Here is a 22,324-nt window from a genome sequence, read left to right on the forward strand (position 1 = left end):
CCTGAGACTTTGGAAAGGAAAGCTGCAGTATTTTTTTGTGCAGTTTGTCCAGCATCCGGTTATAGTATAATTATTAGATTGCATGTCTCACACTGCTTCACACAGTGATGGGGACTAACATTGGTTAATACTAAGCTGTATTTGTGCAGTACAATCTTTTATATTTTCCACACACCAGTATAATTGGCATCTGTTGAAGAGAGTTGCTTCTGGTGGAAGCCGACGTAAACTGCAGTTATCTTAGATTCTGGTGTCATAAACCAGTATAAACAAGTCAAACCCTTCAGGTCAAATCTAGGAAAGTGAGTGGCCTTGGTATCTCATAATACCTAAAAAGAGAAATTCCCCATCAGATTTCTGTCCTCTCCTGATATCAGTAACTTCTTGAAAGGGTGTGCCTACATTGGTGTTTGGCATCCTGTCACCTAAGTTGGCATTATTCAGTTATGACTGGTAATAAGTTATTGAACCACAGTGGGCATGATAACTGATTCTGGTCTTGCCATCATCATTGGATAGAAGTTATCAGCAGCACATCTATGAACTTTGTCCTTCCCTGGCTCGGGGATATTGAGACCAATTTTAATGCTTCAACTACCTGACTGAAATCAGCTAACACAGCACAGATCTGGTTTCTACGTGGGACCTTCCTGGTTTGTATGATTCAATAGGTCATGCATTTACCCAAGTAGGTCATTTGCACGAATGAAATAATATCTATATTCAGTCTACAAAAGCATGTCTAGGTGAGCCACAGGAGAATTGCTGGTGCTTGTGCGTTGAGTTCCTAGCTTGAGGATGGAATGAAAGAGGTGGTAGAAGAAAGGCTGGAATGCATTCTTCAGGGTTTTGCATCCAGCATTCGGGTTCTGACCATTTGTCTGCTATGACTCAGTTGATGGCACCCTCGTTGAATGAGAAGATTGTAAATTCAAGTCCCACTCCAGAGAGTTGAGCACTAAATCCAGGCAGACACTCCAGTACAGTACTACTGAGGGAGTGTTGCATTATCGGATGAGATGTTAAACAGAGGCCTTGTCTGCCTTGCTGAGAGGATGTTTCAGATCCCACGGTACTATTTCAGAGAGGAGCAGGAGATTGCATTCTCCCCAGTGCCTTGGCCAATATTTATCCCTACATCAGCCTCAAAAAAACATTATCTGGTCATGATTACATTGCTGTTTGTGGGAGCTTGCTGTGCACAAATTGGCTGCAGAGGTTTCCTACATTACAATAGTGGCTGCACTTCAAAACTACTTAATTGACTGTGAAGTGCTTTGTGATGTCCTGAGGTCATGAATAGCACCATCTGGTCTTATACATTCGCCTGAGAGGGTCTCATCCCAAAGACGGCACATCCAACAGTGCAGCACTCTCTCAGTACTGCATTAGCCTTGATTTTTGTGATCAGGTCCTGGAGTGTGACCTGAACCCAAAGCCCTTCTGACTTGGAGGCTGGAGTGCTAACCACTGTGCTATGGCTGATATACATGCTGGAAAGAATGCAGTGAGAATACAGTGGTGCTTTCAGATTATTAGAACAATTGTGTTTTGCAGACCTGTTCCTGAGTAGCACAGCATCATGCTCCATTTGTAGATTGTGCACAGGAATTGCTGAAGCCCATATTCCTTGCTTGCAGCAGTTCTTGTCAACGTACTTTCCTGCAGCCTGTCAGCTTCTGGTAATGTCAGCAGGGTGTCTCTCTGAAGAACATATGGTGAGGAAAGAAACAAAATAATAAGACCAGAAGACGTAGGAGCAGAAGTAGGCCACTTGGCCCATCGAGTCTGCTCTGCCATTTAATGAGATCATGGCTGATCTGATAACCCTCAACTCCACTTTCCTGCCTTTTCCCCATAACCCTTGATTCCCTACTAACAAAAGTAATAGTGAAAAACCAGGAAAGAACTTAAATATCGGCAGATAATTTCAAATACTCTATGAAACATGCTGCTGAGGAACTGTGGAAATGTCAAGCTTCCAAAGTAACTGGCTAGTTTAAGGGTGGATAAATATTTTTTGCAGTTTTAATCAACTAGCTTTGTGACCAAGAAGAAATCTAGCTTAATTTTTCTTAAGATTCCACAGGATAGGACAAGTTGCATGTGTGGCAGGTGGAAAGGATGGGTTTCATAAAGTACTTTGTTTTATTCTGTCATGGGTTGTGGGAGTCACTGGCAAGGCCAGCAGTTGTTGCCCATCCTTAATTGCCCTTGAACTGAGTAATTTTCTTGGCCACTTCAGAGGACAGTTGAGAGTCAACCTCTGTGGATCTGGAGTCACATATAGGCTAGACCAGGCAAGGATGGCAGATTTCCTTCCCTAAAGGACATTGATGAACCAGATGGCTAATTACATCAATTGATGATAGTTTCACGGTCACCATTACTGAGGCTAGCTTTCAATTCCAGATTTTATTCATTGAATTTAAATTACACCAGCTGCCGTGGTGGGATTTGAATCCAGAGCATTAACCTGGGCGTCTAATCCTGTGACATCACCACTATAACATTTCCCCTTGATTCTTTTTTCCATACTTGTTTAATAAAACAACTGAGGTTAAACACAAGTAGGGTTAGAAATGCTGAATTATTTTAATACTAGGAAGAGTTATTGTGTTTTTTGTTTTTTGTGATTTATTTGGGTTCTTGGTAAGGTTTGCCCGCAGGACATGCATTAGAAATAGGTTCATAGAAATTAGAAGAGGCCATTTAGCCCCTCAAGCCTGTTCTGCCATTCGGTGAGATCATTGCTGGTCTGTGTCCTAACTCCATATTAAACTAACTCAATATATAAAAGTGTAGAAATTAATCAATGTAGTGGGAATCTTTTTTTAAACTCCTTTTGCAAGCCTGCTGCCCTTTCTCACCACCCAGCGACCTTCAATTATTTTGTCAACATCATTGCATTAGTCTGGTTTTCTGGTACCAATGAAACCAATTTCTCCAAGCAAGCTATCAATCAGTATTCAACCTGAAACCAAGCATTTGGTTTGTTTGATTGTTTACTAATAGTGAATTCCTTTCCTCGCCCTGAAAAAAACTTGGCTTACTAATGAACCTTGTTTTTGGTAAGCAACTCCTGCAGCCCCTTTGTGAGAATTTCATTAATATTCATTAAAAGTAGCTTCAGTCCAAAGGTGTCTTTTGATCATATTTTATGCTTCTTGCCAAGCAATACAGTACAAGAACATAAGTCCGCTCATCCACAAAATAATCACACTGTTAAGGATGGTTTTATAACTATATCTTTCATATCACTGTGAGAAGAAGTTTGCAACTTGTAATGTAACCCTGGAGTTGTGGCCCATTCTGACTTGAGTGGGAATATTTGCTTTTAACGTGTTTACTCCAGTTTGGATAATGTAACAGCAACATACTGCTGATGCTGGAGATCTGAAATGAAAAACAAAGTCTTTGAAAAACTCAGCAGGTCTGGCAGCATCTGTGGAGAGAGAAACAGAGTTATTGTTTCAAGTGCAATATGATGTTCAGAACTGAGGAGAGATAGAAATGTGATGGGCTTTATGCTGTTGAAGAAGGGGAGGGGGTCAGGTGGAGCAAAAGGGAAGATCAGGGATGGGTTGGAAGGCAGGAGAGATTAAATACCAAAGATGTCATAGAACAAAGGGCAAAGAGAATGGTAATGGCTAGAGCAAAGAAACAAAGCATAGGTCCAGAGTTGGTGTTAATAGCAGAATAAAGGTCAGCTCTGTCTGAAAGGAAGAACAAGACATAAGATACACTAACAAAAAATATTAGAGGACAGAGTTCATGGTCTGAAGCTGTTGAACTCAATGATGAGTCCAGAAGGCTGTAAAGTGCATAATCGGAAGATGAGGTGCTGTTCCTCCAGAACAAAAACAAAAATACTTGGAAAAACTCAGCAGGTCTGACAGCATCTGCGGAGAGGAACACAGTTAATGTTTCGAGTCCGTATGACCCTTCATATGGACTCGAAATGTTAACTGTGATCCTCTCCGCAGATGCTGTCAGACCTGCTGAGTTTTTCCAGGTATTTTTATTTTTGTTTTTGATTTGGATTTCCAGCATCCGCATTTGCTTTTATCTTGTTGTTCCTCCAGCTTGCGTCAAACTTCACTGGAATACTGTAGCAGGCCGAGGACAGAAATGTTAACTCTGTTTCTCTCCCCGCAGATGCTGTCAGACCTGCTGAGTTTTTCCAGCACTTTCTATTTTTATTTTGACTTTAAGCAGTGCCTGGAAGTTGGTTTAAAAGTTTAGAAAGTGTAGTTACAAAGCTCCCTCTTGGCCATTAGAATTATTGTTGCAACCTGGCAGTATAAATGAGATACTACCTGGCCAGAAATTATATTAAAATCACTGGTCACCGTATAAATGTATAATGTTATACATATATAAGGTTGGTTAATGTTTGGAGTTCCTCTAACACATGGCAAATACTTGGCAAAATGTATTCTATAAACCTCATTAGGTGGACCCTGTTAAATAGAGTTGTCGTAGTTCTATAATAAAGCAGTTAAAACCTGGATGGAGGATTTCTGTTACAGGTAAGCCACAGCTATTCAGTTGGAACTCTGAAAATTTGTTTTATCTTTCAGCTGAGGATACCTAAGATTTGCAATTTTTGATCATTAAAATATTTGAAATATCTGTCTCAGCCTTGATGCATGCTTTTGAGTTCCACCTGGCCCCTTCTGGATTTTCAGAATTCATTCATTGTGTTTTTGTCTCATTGGCTGCTCATGCTTGAGTTCAGTATGTTTGTCTTGCTTGTTATCTTGACCTGCCAATGTTGCTTTTCTTTTTCTCTTAGTGGTGCCATCGTCAAATCATCATGATCCATGTCAACTGAGGGTGGCTCTGTGGTAGCACTCCTGCCTCTGAACCAGAAGGTCTTGGGGAGGTGGGTTTGTGGGGTGGGGGGAGTCCAGAGACTTAAACATATATAATTAGGCTGGCACTCTCACTGCAGTATTGAGGAAGTACTGCACTGTCAAAGATGCCACCTTTTGGATGAGGTGTTAAAATGAAGCTCCGTCTGCCCTCTGTAATGGACCCACAAGTTTCCATGGCACTATTAAGAGCTAGGGAGTTCTCCTGGTGTCCTTGCCAGTATCCCTCAACCAGCATCCCGAACCCAGATTGTCTGGTTATCATCACATTGCTGTTTGTGGGACCTTCCAGTGTGCAATCTGGCTGCTGTGTTTCCTACATTAAAACATTTGACTTTACTTGAAAAGTACTTTTTTGGCTCCATAGCACTTTGGGAAAACCTGAGATCATGAAAGATGTTGTATTGTTGAAAGCCCTTTTTTTCCTAACCTGGCTGCCATTTATTTTTCTAATAGCCAGCTTATAACCATACAGAGCCTAGTTGAAGCTGACCTTGTGTTAGCTGCAGTGCTCTGGAATCTGCCTCATTTAAATTGCAGTGAGGGTTTCAGAGTGTTGTTGAAGATATCAAAATTTGGCATTGCAGTTTTAATATCCTGACTATGGTTTATCTTCAGTGATCGAGCCAAGACCAGTCTACATGTGGCTTTGGGACATTACCTGAAACAGTCCATGTCCAAATGTAGCAAGACCTGGACAATATCCAGGCTTGGGCTGACAGGGGGTAAATAACACAAGTATCAGGCAATGACCATTTCCAACTAAAGAGAGTGTAACCATTGCCCCTTGACATTCAATCACAGAATCTTAATGGCACCGAAGGTGGCCACTCAGCCCATCAAGTCTGCACTGGCTCTCCAAATGAGCATTATGACCTTGTGCCATTGCCCTTCCTTTTCCCCATACCCCTGCACATTGTTTGTATTCAAATTATCAGCTAATGCCCTCTTGAATGCCTCGATTGGACCTGCCTCCACTACACTTCCAGGCAATGCATTCCAGACACGAACCATTTGTTGTGTGAAAATGTTTTTTTCTCATGTCACACTTACTTCTTTTGCAAATCACTTTAAATCTGTGCCCTCTCGTTCTTGATCCTTTTATGAGTGACAACAGCTGCTCCCTATCTACTCTATCCAGCCCCTCATGATTTTGAACATTTCTATCAAACCTCCTCTCACCCTTCGTCTCTCCAAGAAGAGCAGTCCCAACCTCTCCAACCTATCCTCATAGCTGAAGCTTCTCACACCTGGAGCCATTCTTGTAAACCTCTTCTGCACTCTCTCCAGTGTGTTCACATCCTCCCTATAATTTGGTGCCCAGAACTGTACACAATATTCCAGCTGAGATCTAACGAGTGTCTTATACAAATTCAGCATAACCACCTTGCTCTTGTATTCTATGTCCCTATTAATAAAGCCCAGGATACTATATGCTTTATTAACTGCTCTCTCCACCTGACCTGCCACCTTCAATGATCTATGCACATATACACCCAAGTCTTTCTGCTCCTTCACCTCCTTCAAAATTTCACCCCTTATTTTATATTGTCTCTCCATGTTCTTCCTACCACTTTGAACTTCATCTACCCACTCCACCATCTTGTCTATGTCCTCTTGAAGTTCCACACCATCCTCCTCACATTTCACAACACTCCTAAGCTTCATATCATCCGCAAACTTTGAAATTGCCCCCTGCACACCAAGATCTAGATCATTAATATATATCAGGAAAAGCAAGGGGCCTAATACCGACCCCTGGGGAACTCCACCACAAATCTTCCTCCAGCGCGGAAAATATCCATTGACCATTACTCTCTACTTCCTATTTTTCAGCCAATTTTGTATCCACATTGCTACTGCCCCTTTTATTCCATGAGCAATAACTTTTCTCTCAAGCCAGTTGTGGGGCACTGTGTCAAATGCCTTTTCAAAGTCCATGTACACCACATCAACAGCATTACCCTTATCAACCTTTTCTGTTACCTCTTCAAAAAACTCCAAGTTAGTTAAATACAATGTCCCCTTTAGAACTCCATGCTGGCTCTTCTTTATCAACCCATATTGTGTTAACATCGCTGAATCTCCCACTGTTAACATCCTGGGGGTTACCATTGATCAGAACCTGAACTGGACTAGCCATAGAAATACTGTGGCTACAAGAGCAGGTCAGAGGCTAGGAAACCTGCAGTGAGTAACTCACCCCTGACTCCCCAAAGCCTGTCCATTGTCTACAAGGCACACATTAGGGGTGTGAGATGGAATATTTTCCACTTGCCTGGATAAGTGCAGTTCCAACAACACTCAAGAAGATTGACACAGTCCAGGACAAAATAGCCCGCTTGATTGGCAGCACATCCAGAAACATTCACTCCCTCTACCATTGATGCACAGTGGCATCTACAAGATGCACTGCAAGAACTCACCAAGGTTCCTCAGATAGCACCTTCCAAGCTCACGACCACTACCATCTAGAAGGACAAGGGTAACTGATGCTTGGGAACTCCAAGCCACTCACCATCCTGGCTTCGAAATATATCCCTGTTCCTTCACTGTTGTTGGGTCAAAATCCTGAAACTCCTTCCCTAAAAGCACTGTGGGTGTACCTTCACCACTGGGAATGCAGCAGTTCAAGAAGGCAGCTCACCAGCACCATCTCGAGGGCAATTAGGGATGGGCAATAAATGCTGGCCTAGCTTGCCACGCCCACGAATGAATAAAAAATAACCTTTAGCGGTGTGAAGGAAAACCGTTCTTTAGGCTGTAATTCTGCCTGCTAGAGACACGAGCGCTACCTTATTTGTAACACAGCCATGTGCTTTCAGAGTTGTGCTCCCTCAGCATTGTGCAATGTAAATCTAAAATAACATCCTTCAGTATTTGCAAATTAGTAATTCTTTAAGTCTCTTTTCAAAGCAGAAAAAACCCGACTGCAATGAAAACTGAAAACCTTGTAATGCCAACAGAGATATAACAAAATATTCTGCAATTATATTGCCCCTTCAATATAGAGAAATGTCCTAAAGTACTTCACGGAGACATAATCAGTCAGAAATGGATGCTGAGACAAAGGGTATGTTAGGAGGGTGATAAAAGTTTTGGTTTTAAAGAAGGAATTAAAGGATGAGAAGGAGGGATTGTGAAGGAATTCCAGAGCATGGGTTTACAGAGATTAAAGAGATGGCTACCAATGGTGGGGCAAAAGGAAGGTGGGTTCACAAGGGGTCAGTGGAGCAGAGAGTTTGAGTGGGATGTGGTTATAGGACTTGAGGAGTTTGCGGAGACAATGACGGGGGCAGGGAGGGGGTTGTGGTCGGCAAGATCAAGAAGGGATTTAAACCGGAGAGTTAGAAGTTTAATTTTGAGGTGTTGGAGACTGGGAACTGATGTTGGTCAGCAAGGACAGGGGTAAGTGATACATGGACTAGGAAATAATTACATCTCCTGGCAGGGTGTGATGCTTTTGCAGTCCTATTCACACAATATTAACGTAGTAAGCCCATGGTTTTAAGGATGTGTGAAGTTTACAGTCTAGCTTAATGTAATTGCTTTATGTTTTGTCCTGTACGCCAATAACCTTTTGTTTTATGAGAAAAGACTTTGTGTTAGGAATTTCCCATGAGGATGAGATTGCAACAAATCGACTTGATTTGATTGCCTGCTGGTGAGGTTAGCTAACAGGCTTGCAAACATTCAGAGACCACCAAATCTGCTGCACATATGGTTTCTTTAAAAAGACGTATTTAACTACATATTCTGGGGACAATAGTTTGTTACATTTCGGCTCTGGGTGATGTAAGCTTTCTCAGCATAGTCCAGGAGTATTTGTTCTTTAAATATTTTTTCCTTTTGTTTTCTGTTTATAAAATTGTTTGGGTTCTCATTTAATATCTTCATTCTTACTTTCTGTCCTTTTTTAAAATTGCTTTACTTTGCTAAGTGAAATATTTCCTTTATCATCTTGTGACAAGGAGATCTGGTTTCTGCATAACCTGTTGGAATTTAGAATTACCTACACTAAATAAAAGGTTTTGTCATGTTACAAAAGCAATTGCAACAAATAAAGAGTAATGAAAATATGGAAAGGGGCAGGCATTCATTTTGTTTACTCAGACTCTAAATGATTTCCTGTTCCCATTCCAGTAATTGCTGGAAGTTCTTGGGAAAATAGATCGCATTAATGCTGGATAGTTACCAGTATATTTTTTTCAATGGCTTTTTGTCATGGTTAGTGGTGAAAAATGAATATTTTAAGGTACATTTTTAAATTGAATACATTCCTCACTTGAGTCACAGTGCAGGACGTTTGCAAAAGGGACATCAGATGACTTGGTAGCTGATTTACATTGCTTCCTATGTACCTGTAGCTTGGTATTTCCCTTGATGGCATCTCCAAGATTAGTAATTCATCATATGTGTGATTTAGAAGTAAACTAAACACCTCTTCCCTACAGAATCTTTTTGTCACTCAGTGACGTGCCACTGGACCGTTGACCCCTCCAATTGCTAGGGACTGCCTACCTGGCCCTGGCAATGTGAAAAAAATCTTACCTGACCTTCAAGGACGCCTTAACTTGAGTTCTTATTGAAACATTTAAGATCCTGAGGGAACTTGACAGGGTGGATGCTGAAAGGATGTTTCCCATTCGAGGTACTAGAACTAGGGGGACATGGTTTGAAAATAAGATCTCTCATTTAGGACAGAGATTAGAAGAAATTTTTTCTCTCTGAGGGTTGTGAGCATGTGGAATTCTCTTCCCTAGAGAGCAGTAGAGGCAGGGTCATTGAATATTTTTGTGGCTGAGTTAGATTCTTGATTAACAAGGCAGTCAAAGGTTATGGGAGTAACAGGAAAGTAGAGTTGAGGCCACAATCAAATCAGCCATGATCTTATCAAATGACGGAGCAGGCTCGAGGGGCTGAATGGCCTACTCCTCCTAATTCATATGTTAGTATGTAACATTTACAGTGTCTGTACACAACTTGGGCATCATCTTTAGTAGGCATTAAGCGGCTTTTAATTATAAATATATCTGACTTTTCTTTCACTGAATCTCTTTGTAATGAACGTAGCTCTAAAAATGCAGTGAATCTATTAGTAAGGAACTTTTTAAACTCTGGAGATCTTTTGTTTTGAGAAAAAAGTATTTCTTTAAATTTCTTCCAGAATATCAGTAATATTTTGTATCCTAGCATTCAGTTCTTATTGGGTGCATATTACATTAAGGGAATTTCAGTAATTTTCCCACAAGCCTTGCTGTTATTTCACATGTTTTAATGCCTTGCATTATTTTTATGTTTAAAATCTTTTCTTTGGCAGTAGGATTATATTAACACAAAGTTTTCAATCTCATCGAGGGTTGGTTGATTGAAAGCCACTTTCTCACTTGGTTAAAATTGTTTGTATATAAACTTCTAAATGATATTAAAACAAAAGTGCAATGCAGGAGAAATATGGATTTTATTGCACTGGTTCTGAATGCAGCATGTCTAGCAATCTAGCATGTATAATTCCTGAAGCAAGTGAGTTTCTAGTCTTTGACACTTGAAAATAATCTGGTTTGTAATACTGCAGCATGCCCTGAGATTTTCTTGGTCTCCTCAGTGTAAATGCAGAGAGAAAAACATGTAGGGGAAAGTTTAATTTAACAGAGAGGGGAGGAGGAACATTATAGAAAATGTATTTTGCCATGTAAAACTTATTTGACCTCCACCCTTCTCAGTTTCCAACTTGTAATCTAAAAGGTTTAACAAGCGATTCTACAGTGCGGGAGATCAGACACTACAGTACTCCAATTCTGGCCTCATCTAACATACATGTGCATTTTCTACAGCACCAAGTTTGAGGTTTTCTCTCTGTAGCTCGGTTAGTGTAGGCATGCCTTTGTTACATCCTGGACTCATCTATTCCATTGCTTTCCTAGGCAGCTTTCCTTTTAACATCCTCCCTAAATTTGTGCTCATCCAGAATTCTGTTGCCCATATCCATCCGTACCTCACTGATCCACATTGACTCTTGGTCCAGCAATGCCTTCATTTTTAAATACCCATCTTTTTTAGCCAAATCCCTCCATGGTCTCATCCCTCTGTACCTCAGTAACTTCCTCCAGTCCTCCATGATCTCTGCGCTCTTTGAATTCTGACCTCCTATTTGTCCCCAGTTTTATTCCCTCCACCATCAGTGGCTGTACCTTCAGCTGCCTTGCTCCTGAACCCTGGAATTGCCTCTTGAAATCTCTCCATCTTTTTTAAATGCTTTTGATCACCTGTCCCAGTATCTCCTTATGTGGCTTATGTTAGATTTTGTATAATGATCTCCGAAGTATGAGAAAATGGGTCTTTCACTAAACATTCTGAAAACTAAAGTCATCTCCCAAGCAGCTTCCTCAACACAACATCTTCCCCCATCAGCTAAGATCAACGGTGAGATCCTGGAAAATGCAGATACTTTTCCAGATCTTGGGAGCTTTCCCTTGACAAAAGCAGACATGGATAACAAAATTCATCATCGCCTCCATTGTGCCTGTTCAATCTTCGGCCATCTGAGAAGAGTATTTGAGGACCTGGATCTGAAACCCGAGACTTAGGTCATGGCTTACTAAGTAGCAGTGATCCTGGCATTTGTATATGCTTCGGAGACTTGAACAGCCTCCAGCAGAGAAGTACCATCAGTGGATAAGTACCACCAGTTGTACCTTTGCAAGATCCTCCAAATCCGGTGACAAGAAAGATGGTCCAACAGCAGCGTCCTCTCCCAAGCCAACTTGACCAGCACCGAGGTGCTAATCACTCAGAACCAGCTCTGTTGGGTAGGACATGTCGTTTGTATGCCTGACACCGGACTCCCGAAGCAACTGCTCTACTTTGAACTCAGTCACTGCAGAAGACGTCCAGTAGGGCAGTGGAAATGCTTTAGGGATGTCCTCAAAGCATCCTTGAAGAGATCAAGCATCCCCACTGACTCGAGAGATCCTGACTTGTGACTGACCAAAATGAAGAAGGCCTATTCTGGAAGGCACTGAGCACGTTGAGAGACTTTGTCGGGAACATGCAGAGGCAAAGTTGAGGTGTTGGAGAGAGTCTCCAAATAACTCACCTACCTGACCTTCCAAGCATGTGGCAGAATCTGTAGATCGTGCATTGAACCTACTGGCCATCTCAGAACCCATTGAACTAGAATGGCAGCAAGTCATCTTCGATCCCGAGGGACTGCCTAAGAACAAGAAGCCTGATAATCACCCCTGTGAAGGGCTTGGGTGATTTACTACATTAAAGGCACAATATAAGTGCAAGCTGTTGTTAATTGTAGTGCCACCAGGACTCTGCCCGAGATCAGTTAACATGGACCCCAATCTTCCTCATTGGTTTCACCTCACACCAAACAACAGTGAGCAATGGGAGCAGCAGGCCATTTGGCCCCTTAAACCTGCTCTTTCATTCAGTAAGATCTAATGGCTGCTCTGATTGTGGTCTCAACTCCACTTTCCTGTCTGCTGCCCATGATCCTTCATTCCCTTGTGGATCAAAAATCTGTCTCGTTCAACCTTAAACGTATTCTATGACCAGCCTCCACTGCTCACTGGGGTTGAGAATTTCAAGGGTCAACGACCCTCTGATAGAAGAAATTCCACCTCATCTCCATCTTAAATGGGAGACCCCTTACTTAAAACCTTGCCCCTAATTTTAAATTCCGCCATGTGGGGAAGCATCCTCTTGGAATCTCTCAAAACACTAGACCGAGCCAACACCTCACCCTGGTATAACTTTTGGCTGGAGTAATTGGATGAGGAGCTTGAGTGCCAGTTTGTTGACCCTTGGGATTATTTTCTCAATTTTAATGAAAATAGTTTCCTGCTTCATTTACTGAAGCCTTTGAAAAGCTTTTAATGTTGGAATCATGCAGGTAGTTGACATTTGTTGATACTCCCTAACGAATGGAGGTATTTTAAAATGAAACGGTTAATGCCTCTGCTAGAATATCTGAGCCAGGAGTTTGACTACAAATTTTGCAGTAAATTGCAGGCTAGAGGTGATCACCGACAGAAAAAAACAGCAAGATTTGGGAGTTGGTGCAGCAAACGAGGGAAACCTCCATTTAATAGATTTTTTAAAAAACGCAGCAGTTTAGCCCGAGTCCTGTGAAAATGTTGATCTTTGTCGCATTTGATTTGAAAAGCCCTTTCAGAGTTCATTCCGATTGGCGTGGAGGAGATCCAGGCCGGTGTTTGCAGCTTTCTCTCTCCCTCTCTCACTCTCTCTCTCTCACTCTCTCATCCTCCGCCCCCGGGAGTCGGTGCTTTAACACGCCGGGGCTGGCGCTCGCTTCCCTATTCATTGCCGAGATGCTGCACTCGCTGCGAGCTCAGGGATCCGCTCTCAGTGCCCGGTGCCCTCGCCCCGCTCGCAGGCGGGCGATGCAACACTGAACCAAATCTCGTTTGCATCTATCTGCCAAGGGAAGGAGGGAATCAATGGCATTCAGTCACCAAGCTCTGGCTTTTCACACACCTGCCTCTGTCTCTGCGCTGCCTCCTGCATAGACTGGATTCACACACACGCGCTAAGGAGCATTCTGCTATTGCATGTTCCTCCACTCAGTGGTTCAGTGTTGGATGTTCCTCCACTGAGTGGTTCAGTGTTGGATGTTTCCCATTGAGCAGTCTAATGTTGGATGTTCCTCTAGTGAGTGGTCCACTGTTGAATGTTCCTCCATTGATCAGCCTAGTGTTGGATGTTCCTCCGTTGAGTGGCCTACTGTTGGATGTTTCAGGTACAGACGAAGGTGGAAGGAGCCATGTACTTGCTGGACAATGAGCCCTACCCTGAGATGATGAAGAGGGGGACTCCTCAGAGGAAGACCGTCTACCGGATCTCCCTCACTCTGGTCAAACGGGAGGCAGCCACGGCCGAGGCTGGCAGCAAACCTTCACCTTCCCCCCGATCTGAGGGGGCTCCAGACAGGCCAGGCTGCCCCAGTGGCACCCACCAGCCCGGGAGCCAGTGCCCAGCTGAGTGTAGCGAAGCTGATGATGAATTTGAGCCACAAGCAAATCTTCGGAGCTTTCGGACCTTCAGCACTGGCCACCTGGAACTGGGCAGGCTAAAGGTGGCCAGGAGGTCCCGAGATCTGGGCTTCAAACTCAAGGACAATCCAACCAAAGACCTGGTCACGTTGAGGCGCAGAGATGGGACTTTGGCCAGACCGAGCAGCATGCTGGCGACGGTGGATGTGGAACTAAAGAACAAGAAAAATTGGACCCATTGCACTGAGAAGCTGGGGACAGGAGCTGAATCCAAGGAACAGGTTACTGGGACTACCAGTATCTCAAACCAGGGAAAGGACCAACAAGAAGGCAGATCTTGTACTGAAGGAAGTAGAAGAGGAGATCCAGCCAAAGCCCTTTGTGTGAAAGAGTTCTCAACACCTTTACAGTCCATTAATACAGAGGCACTTTATCCAAGGAAATCGCCAAGAGCAGGGGGCAAGTCAGCTTTGAGGAAAATTGAGACAACCATCAAGAGAGACTCGAATGATTCACTGAAGAGTCCTTTGGGGGACAAGGAGCTAATAACAGTGTCACCTCCTAGTTCAGAGGCTGATTCCTCTAAGCACATTGCTCCAAAAGGGGAACATGGTTTACTGTCTGTTGCCCCAGTAGTGGGCTCATCTCTGCCATCTGACTGTTCAACTATTTGCGTAGATGCCATCAAACAAACTCCCCCGACGTCTATGGCAACAGACAAGCGGCATCCAAGTTTACTCAGAAGAAGCTTCAGCTTCAGACACTGGAATGGAGAGCTAGTGAGGTTTAAAGCATTATCGAAGGAGAGACATCACGGCAGCTCCAGCTGTCTCTCTGGCGTGGAGACTGGAAGCGAATTCAAAGTCCAAAAGCCTGAGTCTTACTATGGGGAACCTTTAACAAATGAGAAGCGGAACACCTTAGATGTTGGGGAAGTGCTGAATAAAACGGATCCACTCTCCGAGCCTGGACGGTGGGAGCGGGGAAAACGAAAGAACAGGACTTTAGACAACAGTGACATTCACAAGCTTTCTGAAAACTTAGAGATGGGGAGGGATGGCTTTTTAACAGGTGCTGTGAGGTCCAGCTCCCAGGAGCACAAACTCTTCAGGTTTTTTAGTGGCATTTTCTCAAAGCGTGATGGTACTTCAACACCTGTTACAAGTCCTTATGGAAAATCACACCGGGATCATGTTGCCAAATCCAAAGGATATGCTCGCAGCCAGAAGAAGGGAGTACCGGCCTTAGAGCAGTCTAGCAGTGAGAGCATTGATGAAAATATTTCTCAAAACGGTATGGCATTGATAGTGTTCTGCTCTTTGATGAAACTGTGTAAAGCCTGTTTTCTGAAAATTTGATCAGTGGCTTTGCTATAACCCAGCGAGTCCTCAAAAATAAATAGGTAGAGGACTTGCCACTGGGTCACAAAGCAGAAAATTAATGACTGGTTCACTGGGGTCATGTATTAGTGTAGGTGGAAAACAATGAATTCATAACATACGTTACTGTGCTGTGTTTAAGTTAGTTTGGAGGGAATGTTAATAACTGGTGATGTTTGATTGACACTGAAGTGGCAAGTTGAGGTGTTTTCTACCATAGTATGAGGGCTTTTAGCTCTGAACATGCAAGCCCCTAATAGATTGGATGCAGTTCCCTTTTAGAAGAAGGGAAAAACCAAGACAATTAGCTTTTGAGTTGGCAGTTACATTATGTGTATTCAGCAATCCACATGATGGGTGCTGGAAAGCTTGTAACTGCAGGATGGAAAAATATGTTAAGTGTGGTATTACGCAAGCAGCAGAAGACATCAATTTTATGAAAATATATGGAGGTGTATTTCATTTTACTGCATTTGTCTGGGTTTCAACTACACAAAGCATTAACTTGGTGCATGAAATACTTGAGATAGAAATAATTGCCTTGTGAGTTGAGTTTTTATTGTTATTTTGCCTAGAAATTAGAATGGTGTACATTACTGTTTGGCCCTTGTTTGTTGGATAGCTTTTATAGCTGTGAGACATTGTCATCATTGGCATTGTCAATATAGTTGTAATCCTGTCATCATTACAAAAAATTGCTCAATTTGAATATTTTAAACTATGTTTGAAATGTATAGGATGTTGAAACTTCAAAATATGCTCTCCTTCCACCCAACAGTGTTTTTGTTTTAAATCTGCCCTTTATGTGTTGCACACTCTTTTCTGCAGTCTTTACCTTGTAGGTATAATCATAATTGACTTTAAGAAATACAAATGGGTTTATGGTTGCCAGGTATTAATTAAATATGCGTTTTTGAAATAACGAGTCTTAGCCGAGCTTTTAGACAATCATAAAGGCTGCTGTAAATAAATGGGAATCTATTACATTTTAGGACCCGTCAAGAATTGGAAAAGTTATTACTTTTCTAAAAGGTGACTGTCAGAAGTGGCGTTTGATTTGTAGAAAGCCTTGTAATTTGGAAATCAGATGGAGAACGGTATTACTAATCTGTCTGCCATGTTGAGATCTTTATCCACAGAAGATTAAGGTCAGATAGGATTAAGGTCAGGATCTGTTTAGGGTTTGAAGCCTACGTGAATATTCAAAGGCATTCCAGATGCTGAGCGTTAGCACTGGGTACTGGCTTGGCAAAAATCAAATCCTAATTTGATGTTGCATTGTCATCTGTGGTGGCTAAAGGGAAATCCCCTGTTAGACCTGAAAAGTGGAAAAGTCATTTGGTAGCAACTCTAAGCCAAAAAATAACAGAATAGGTACTTGAAATGATCTATCATAAAAACTGAAAAGTGACATTATTTAATCCTCACACCTGTACAGTGTTGAAGAAAGCTGGCACCGACACAAGCCAAATGGTTGCCTCCTGTGGTGTAGCCATTCTATGATTCAAGAGCATTATTAAACTAAGTGTGACACCAAGCCACATAAGGAGATTGGTCAAAAGCTTGATCAAAGAAATAGGTTTTAAGGAATGTCTTAAAGGAGGAAAGTGGAGTAGAGGGGCTTAGGAAGGGAATTCCAGAGTTTAGGACTCAGGCAGCTTAAGACACAGCCACCAGAACTGCAGCAATTAAAATTGGGAATGCACAAGAGGCCAGAATTAGGATGAGCGCAGATATCTTAGAGGATTGTGGGGCTGGAGGAACTTACAGAGATAGGGAGGGGCAAGGCCATGGAAAGGTTTGAAGACAAGGATGAGAATTTTAAAATCAAGATGTTGCTTGACGAGGAGCCAGTGTGGTTCAGTAAGCACAGGGCTGATGGTGAGGAGGATGTGGTGCATGTTTGTTCATAGGTGACAGAGTGTTGGATAACCTCAAGTTTGGGGAGAATAGGATGTGGGAGACCAGACAGGAGTACATTGAAATGGTTGAGTCTAAAGATAACAAAGGCGTGAATGAATGTCACAGGAATGAAGTGAGTAATGCACTGGTATAAAAATGTCACAGAAACTTTTATATTCAAACCCTGAGATACAGTGCTATAATTTATAGTAGTGTATCCTTCCATAAGAATACTTTATATGGTCAATTATGTCAAAAGCTGCAAACAGCTTTTACTTGACCACACCATCCTCTTCCAACACCTCTCCAATACTTTGTATATCTGTTTTAAAATTAAAATGCCAATTATCTCTGTCACACTATTCACAGCAGACATCCTCCTTCAATGGGGAAGGCAGGGTAGTACAACAGAGACTGCATTTGGTCAATCCATTGAAGGTTTAAACCACCCCATACCTAAATAAGTTGTTGGAAACTAGAGCCACTTTCCCACCAAGAAACTCAGAGTAAGTGTTTGTTGATGCTATGATTCAAATCTAAACCTCTTCAGATCATTGGTATTTCTGTCGAGATTAAACTCTAGTAACAGTGCACAGTTCTCTTGTCACCCAGTAAATAATGGGTTAATTTTTGACAAAAACAACCACCAGTTTCTCTCCACCTTTCATCCTCTGGGTTAAGTCACCAAGTGCCTTTTGTCCTTCTGCAGATTTACACTAGAAAAATGCTAATTCTCTTTACAGAGCCCGGAATTCTCCTGATGCAAGAACATTACTCAAGAAAGTAAAACTAGTGTGTGGATTTAAAGTTTTTAAAAAATTCCTACATTATTTTTGAATGAAATATCAATAGTAAATTCAAACCAATGCTAGTTAACTAATTTTACTCTTTAAGTATCACCTTGAAGCACCTTGGGATATTTTATTTTGTATGTAAATATAAGTTGTTGCTGAGACGAGAGTGCTACCAAATGACCCACAATAGCAGTGGTTAAAGGGAAATTGACCTGCATTGAATTGTGTTCTGAAAACGTCCCATTTCCTTGCACTGTTACATCTAGCCTTCGTGAGAACAAAATGCACATGAAAATGGTGTTTCAGAAGTATCGCACATCATTTTAGTCATACTAGGCTGTGAATATCATAATCACATGAAAAGTGAAGAGTTTCAGATCTGCTCATTTTGGGCTCTGATATGAAATATTCTTTACCTGTCTGTTTTAAAATAGTTTTAGTTTCAAAGATCAAATGGCCCTCTGACACTTTGCTTAAAGGCTTACACCATCAACTACTAGAATTTCAATTAAGCCACTGAAAATAATGGATAATCTGTTATAATTTTGATCAAGAATGGGAAGACCTTTAGTCAGTTTGAGAATTTGGTATACCCTGATAGAATTTACAGAATCAGAGAATTATTACAGTATGGAAGGAGGCCATTTGGCCCATTGTGTCTGCACCAGCTCTCTGAATGAACAATTCACCTAGTGCTATTCCCCCGCCTTCTCCCCATAACCCTGCATGTTTTCTTCCTTTCTAGATAACACTCTAATTCCCTTTTGAATGCCTTGATTGAACCTGCTTCCACTGAACTCTCAGGCAATGCTCCAGACCTTAACTACTTGTTGTGTGAAAAAGATTTTCCTATTGCCGTTTTTGCTTCTTTTACCAATTACTTTTAAATCCATGCTCCCTCGTTCTTGATCCTTACACAAGTGGGAACAGTTTCTCCCAATCTATGTCCAGACCCCTCATGATTTTGAATACCCCTATCAGACCTCCTCTCAGCTGTTTTTCCAAGGAAAACAGTCTTAACTTCTCCAATCTGTCTTCATAACTGAAATTCATTATCCCTTGAGTCTTTCTTTGAATCTTTTCTTCACCTTTTCCAGTGTCTTTGCATCCTTCCTAAGAGAGCAGCATGCAGAACTGGAAGCAATACTCCAGCTGAGGCTGAACTGGTGTCTTACAGAAATTCAGCATAACCTTCTTGCTCTTGTACTCTATGCCCCTATTAGTAAAGCCTAGGATACTGTTTGTTTTATTAACCGCTCTTTCAATCTGTCCTGCCACCTCCAATGAATTATGCCCATATACGCCCAGGTCCCCCTACTCCTTAACCCCCTTGAGAATTGTACCCTTTATTTTATATTGTCCCCTGTACACCAGCATCTAGGTTATTAACATATATGAGGAAAAGCAGAGGTCCCAACACTAACCCTGGGGAATTCCACTAGAAACTTTTCTCCAGTCCTGAAGACAATCCATTAAACACAACTCTTTGTTTCCTGTCACTCAGCCAATTCCGTATCCATTTTGCCATTGTCCCTTTTATTTCATGAGCTACAACTTTGCTCACAAGTCTGTTGTGTGGCACTGTATCAAATGCCTTTTGGAAGTCCATGTACACCACATCAACTGCAATTCCCTCATCAACCCTCTCTGTTACCTCTTCAAAATATTCCATCAAGTTAGTTTTCCATGAAGAAATCCATGCTGGCTTTCTTAAGTAACCTGCATTTGTCCAAGTGACTATTAATTTTGTCCCAAATTATTGTCTCTAGTGGACAAATTAATTACTTTATAGCATTATATTTATAGAATGTTTTTGCCATTTCTGTTTCTGTTCTGGCTGGTTTAGTGTTATATTTGTGTAGTACCATACAGTACATGCTGGAACTTTGTGAACTCTTTATAGTATTTAAATTATACCAATTAAATTTATCTTAAAATAAATCTATTACATTTTCCATGATGAATGTTTGTTTGCATTGATAATTTAAACAAACCCTGTGCTAAGTCTCTCAACACTACCTCACACCCAGATCAGTATATTGTTAAATGCACTATCCTGTGTGGGATTGATCTACTACAGTTCCAGATTAATGAGCTGTGTGCAATGCGTTAGCTGTTGTCAGCTGGAGTTGCATTTCGTGGTGAATTTTTTTGAGGCTAGATAGAGCCAGTGTGACCAATCCTGACTGACCTCCAGTGATCCTTGCTGGAGAAAATGCTTGTGTATCCATGATGGGTCAGAGCAGGATGGGGTTCAATCCCATTGCTCTCCCATCAAGGGATAGCCTGCTGGCATTTATTGTCTAGCCTTGCAGGTGAGGAATGGATGCTTGGATGAGGTATCAGAAGGCATTCATTGACTGTGGAACTGCATTCCAAAATGTGTCTGGGCTGTCAGGCGAGGAGAAAACGGGGGAAAAATACTGCTGACCTGTTTGATATTTTGGGAATTATTTTAGTGATGTCAGTCCTGTGTCTCTGTTCAATGTACAACAAGTAACAGCTTCTCTAAAGGACTGCAGGGTGTTGAGTGATGGATATGGTGAGCTGTGGCGGGTAAATATGTGGCAAGATTCAGCCAGGATCTTCATAAATGCCAAACCTAGAAAACTATCAAAGGCTATCAACTGCTTCTAAACAAGCTGCCAATAGAAGCACAGCCCTGAAAACAAGTCGTTTCACTGGAATTGGAGCTTAAATTGTATCATCAGAATAAGATAATAAGTATGTGAAAACCTCGAGAGGAATTCTAACTGTCAAAATAGCTAAATAAAACAAATGTGGTTTAAGTCTAAAAATGAAGACCTACAATTCAAAGGGCCCCCAAATGCGCTCCACTGGAGAATTGTGAATTTTTCAATTAGAATGATGAGCTATGATTCATTTGTTTTGTTACTATTTTTATGTTTGTATTTTTAACAGAATAATCAGATTGTAACTTAGTCCAAGTATTTCACAACAGTCACTTTCCCACATGTAGTTGGAATCGTGCAATAGTGGAAAGACATTACTGACTACTTTACTGAAGTGCCTCTTTCACCTACCATAAACTTAAGCTTTCCTACTTCTCAATGCCCCTCCGTTCAAAAGCACTTTCCCGCCCCAGACTCAGTTCAGAAACACAGCCCTCCATCCAGCTCCTTATCCTTTCATAGAGGCGCTCCTCTAGCTGAACCCCTCCACCACCACTACCACCCCCCCCCAACCTCGCCTTTCTTCATACTGGCAACCTTCTCCTTGTTAGTTCAAGCTGGCACTTTTCTCCCCACTAAGTCAAGGTTTGCTGCCACTTTTAAGGCCCTCTTGACCTTTTATGCCCCAAGCCCATTACCATCTTGAGTGCTCTATCTTCTTTCCTTGCACTGGAGTCTGCTCTTGCTCTCCAGTTCTGTGCCCCAGCAGGAGACTACCAAGTTCTAATTCCCTAATGAGATGACTATCGGTGCGTATATATTTGTATTTTCCCAATACTGTTATCACTTCAGAAGCAGAAATACCGGATTTTTGGCTAGATGACCAAATTTATGATTTTGATAACCTGGCAGATCATGTGAACCTGATATGCGAGCATGCACCAGTGCCTTGGCATTACAGAATCCTCAAAAGTTCATTGTGGAAAGAGAGAGAAGTTTATTTTGGATTCTAATATTTATTTCACTATGAGCTGGACTTTTACAGTCACATCAACAAAGATGTTGCCACTAGATTCCAGTTGATCACAGAATTGGCTTTTCAATGTTTTTATTAGGAATGCATCAATTATGTTCTGCAGCGGTTATAATTAATTGGAATGAAGAGCGCGCTGCAACAAGATATTTTTTTGCAGGTTACGTTTTCTTCCATTGTGCTCTGCATATTGCCATAATTATATTCCATGTTACCAATACTTTCAAGCTTCCATGGTACCTCATGACTCTATATGTTTTATTGACTTGTTGAACAGGTTAACAACTGAGACAACAATTTGCATTTATATGACACCTTTAACATAGTAAAATGTCCCAAAAGCTTAATGGGAGCTTTATCAAACAAAGCATGACACCCATAAAGGGATATTAAGGCAGATGACCAAAAACCTGGTCAAAGAGATAGGTTTTTAGTGTCCTAAAGAAGGACTGAGAGGTCTAGGGAGGGACCCCAGAGCTTGGGGCTTCGGCAATTGAAGGCACAGCCACCACCTGCGGAGCAATTAAAATCAGGGATGTACAAGAGACCAGATTTGGGGGAGCGCACATATTTCTGAGCGTTGTGGAGCTAGAGGCGGGAAGAGGAGAGACCATGGAGCGATTTGAAAACAAGGGTGAGAATTTTAAAATCGAGGCATTGCTCAACTGGGAGCCAGTGGTGGT

At 41.8% G+C, this 22,324-nt stretch overlaps 1 protein-coding gene across 7 annotated transcripts in view; it reads left to right on the plus strand.

The window, feature by feature from the left end:
• agap1 (ArfGAP with GTPase domain, ankyrin repeat and PH domain 1) overlaps positions 1 to 22,324 on the plus strand; it is a 689,020-nt gene that overhangs the window by 223,430 nt on the left and 443,266 nt on the right. For 5 of the 7 annotated variants that reach the window (XM_041200790.1, XM_041200791.1, XM_041200792.1 and 2 more), the window contains exon 1: positions 13,245 to 15,193. The exons of the other annotated variants lie outside the window; for them this stretch is intronic. In XM_041200790.1, coding sequence (XP_041056724.1) covers positions 13,639 to 15,193 — 1,555 coding nt within the window. In that variant the 5' untranslated portion in view covers positions 13,245 to 13,638. Of the gene's footprint in view, positions 1 to 13,244; positions 15,194 to 22,324 lie in introns of those variants that run through there. 7 annotated transcript variants of the gene reach the window in all.

The sequence above is a fragment of the Carcharodon carcharias genome, chromosome 12 (genome assembly GCF_017639515.1).
Source record: "Carcharodon carcharias isolate sCarCar2 chromosome 12, sCarCar2.pri, whole genome shotgun sequence".
NCBI classification, from domain to species: Eukaryota; Metazoa; Chordata; class Chondrichthyes; order Lamniformes; family Lamnidae; genus Carcharodon; species Carcharodon carcharias.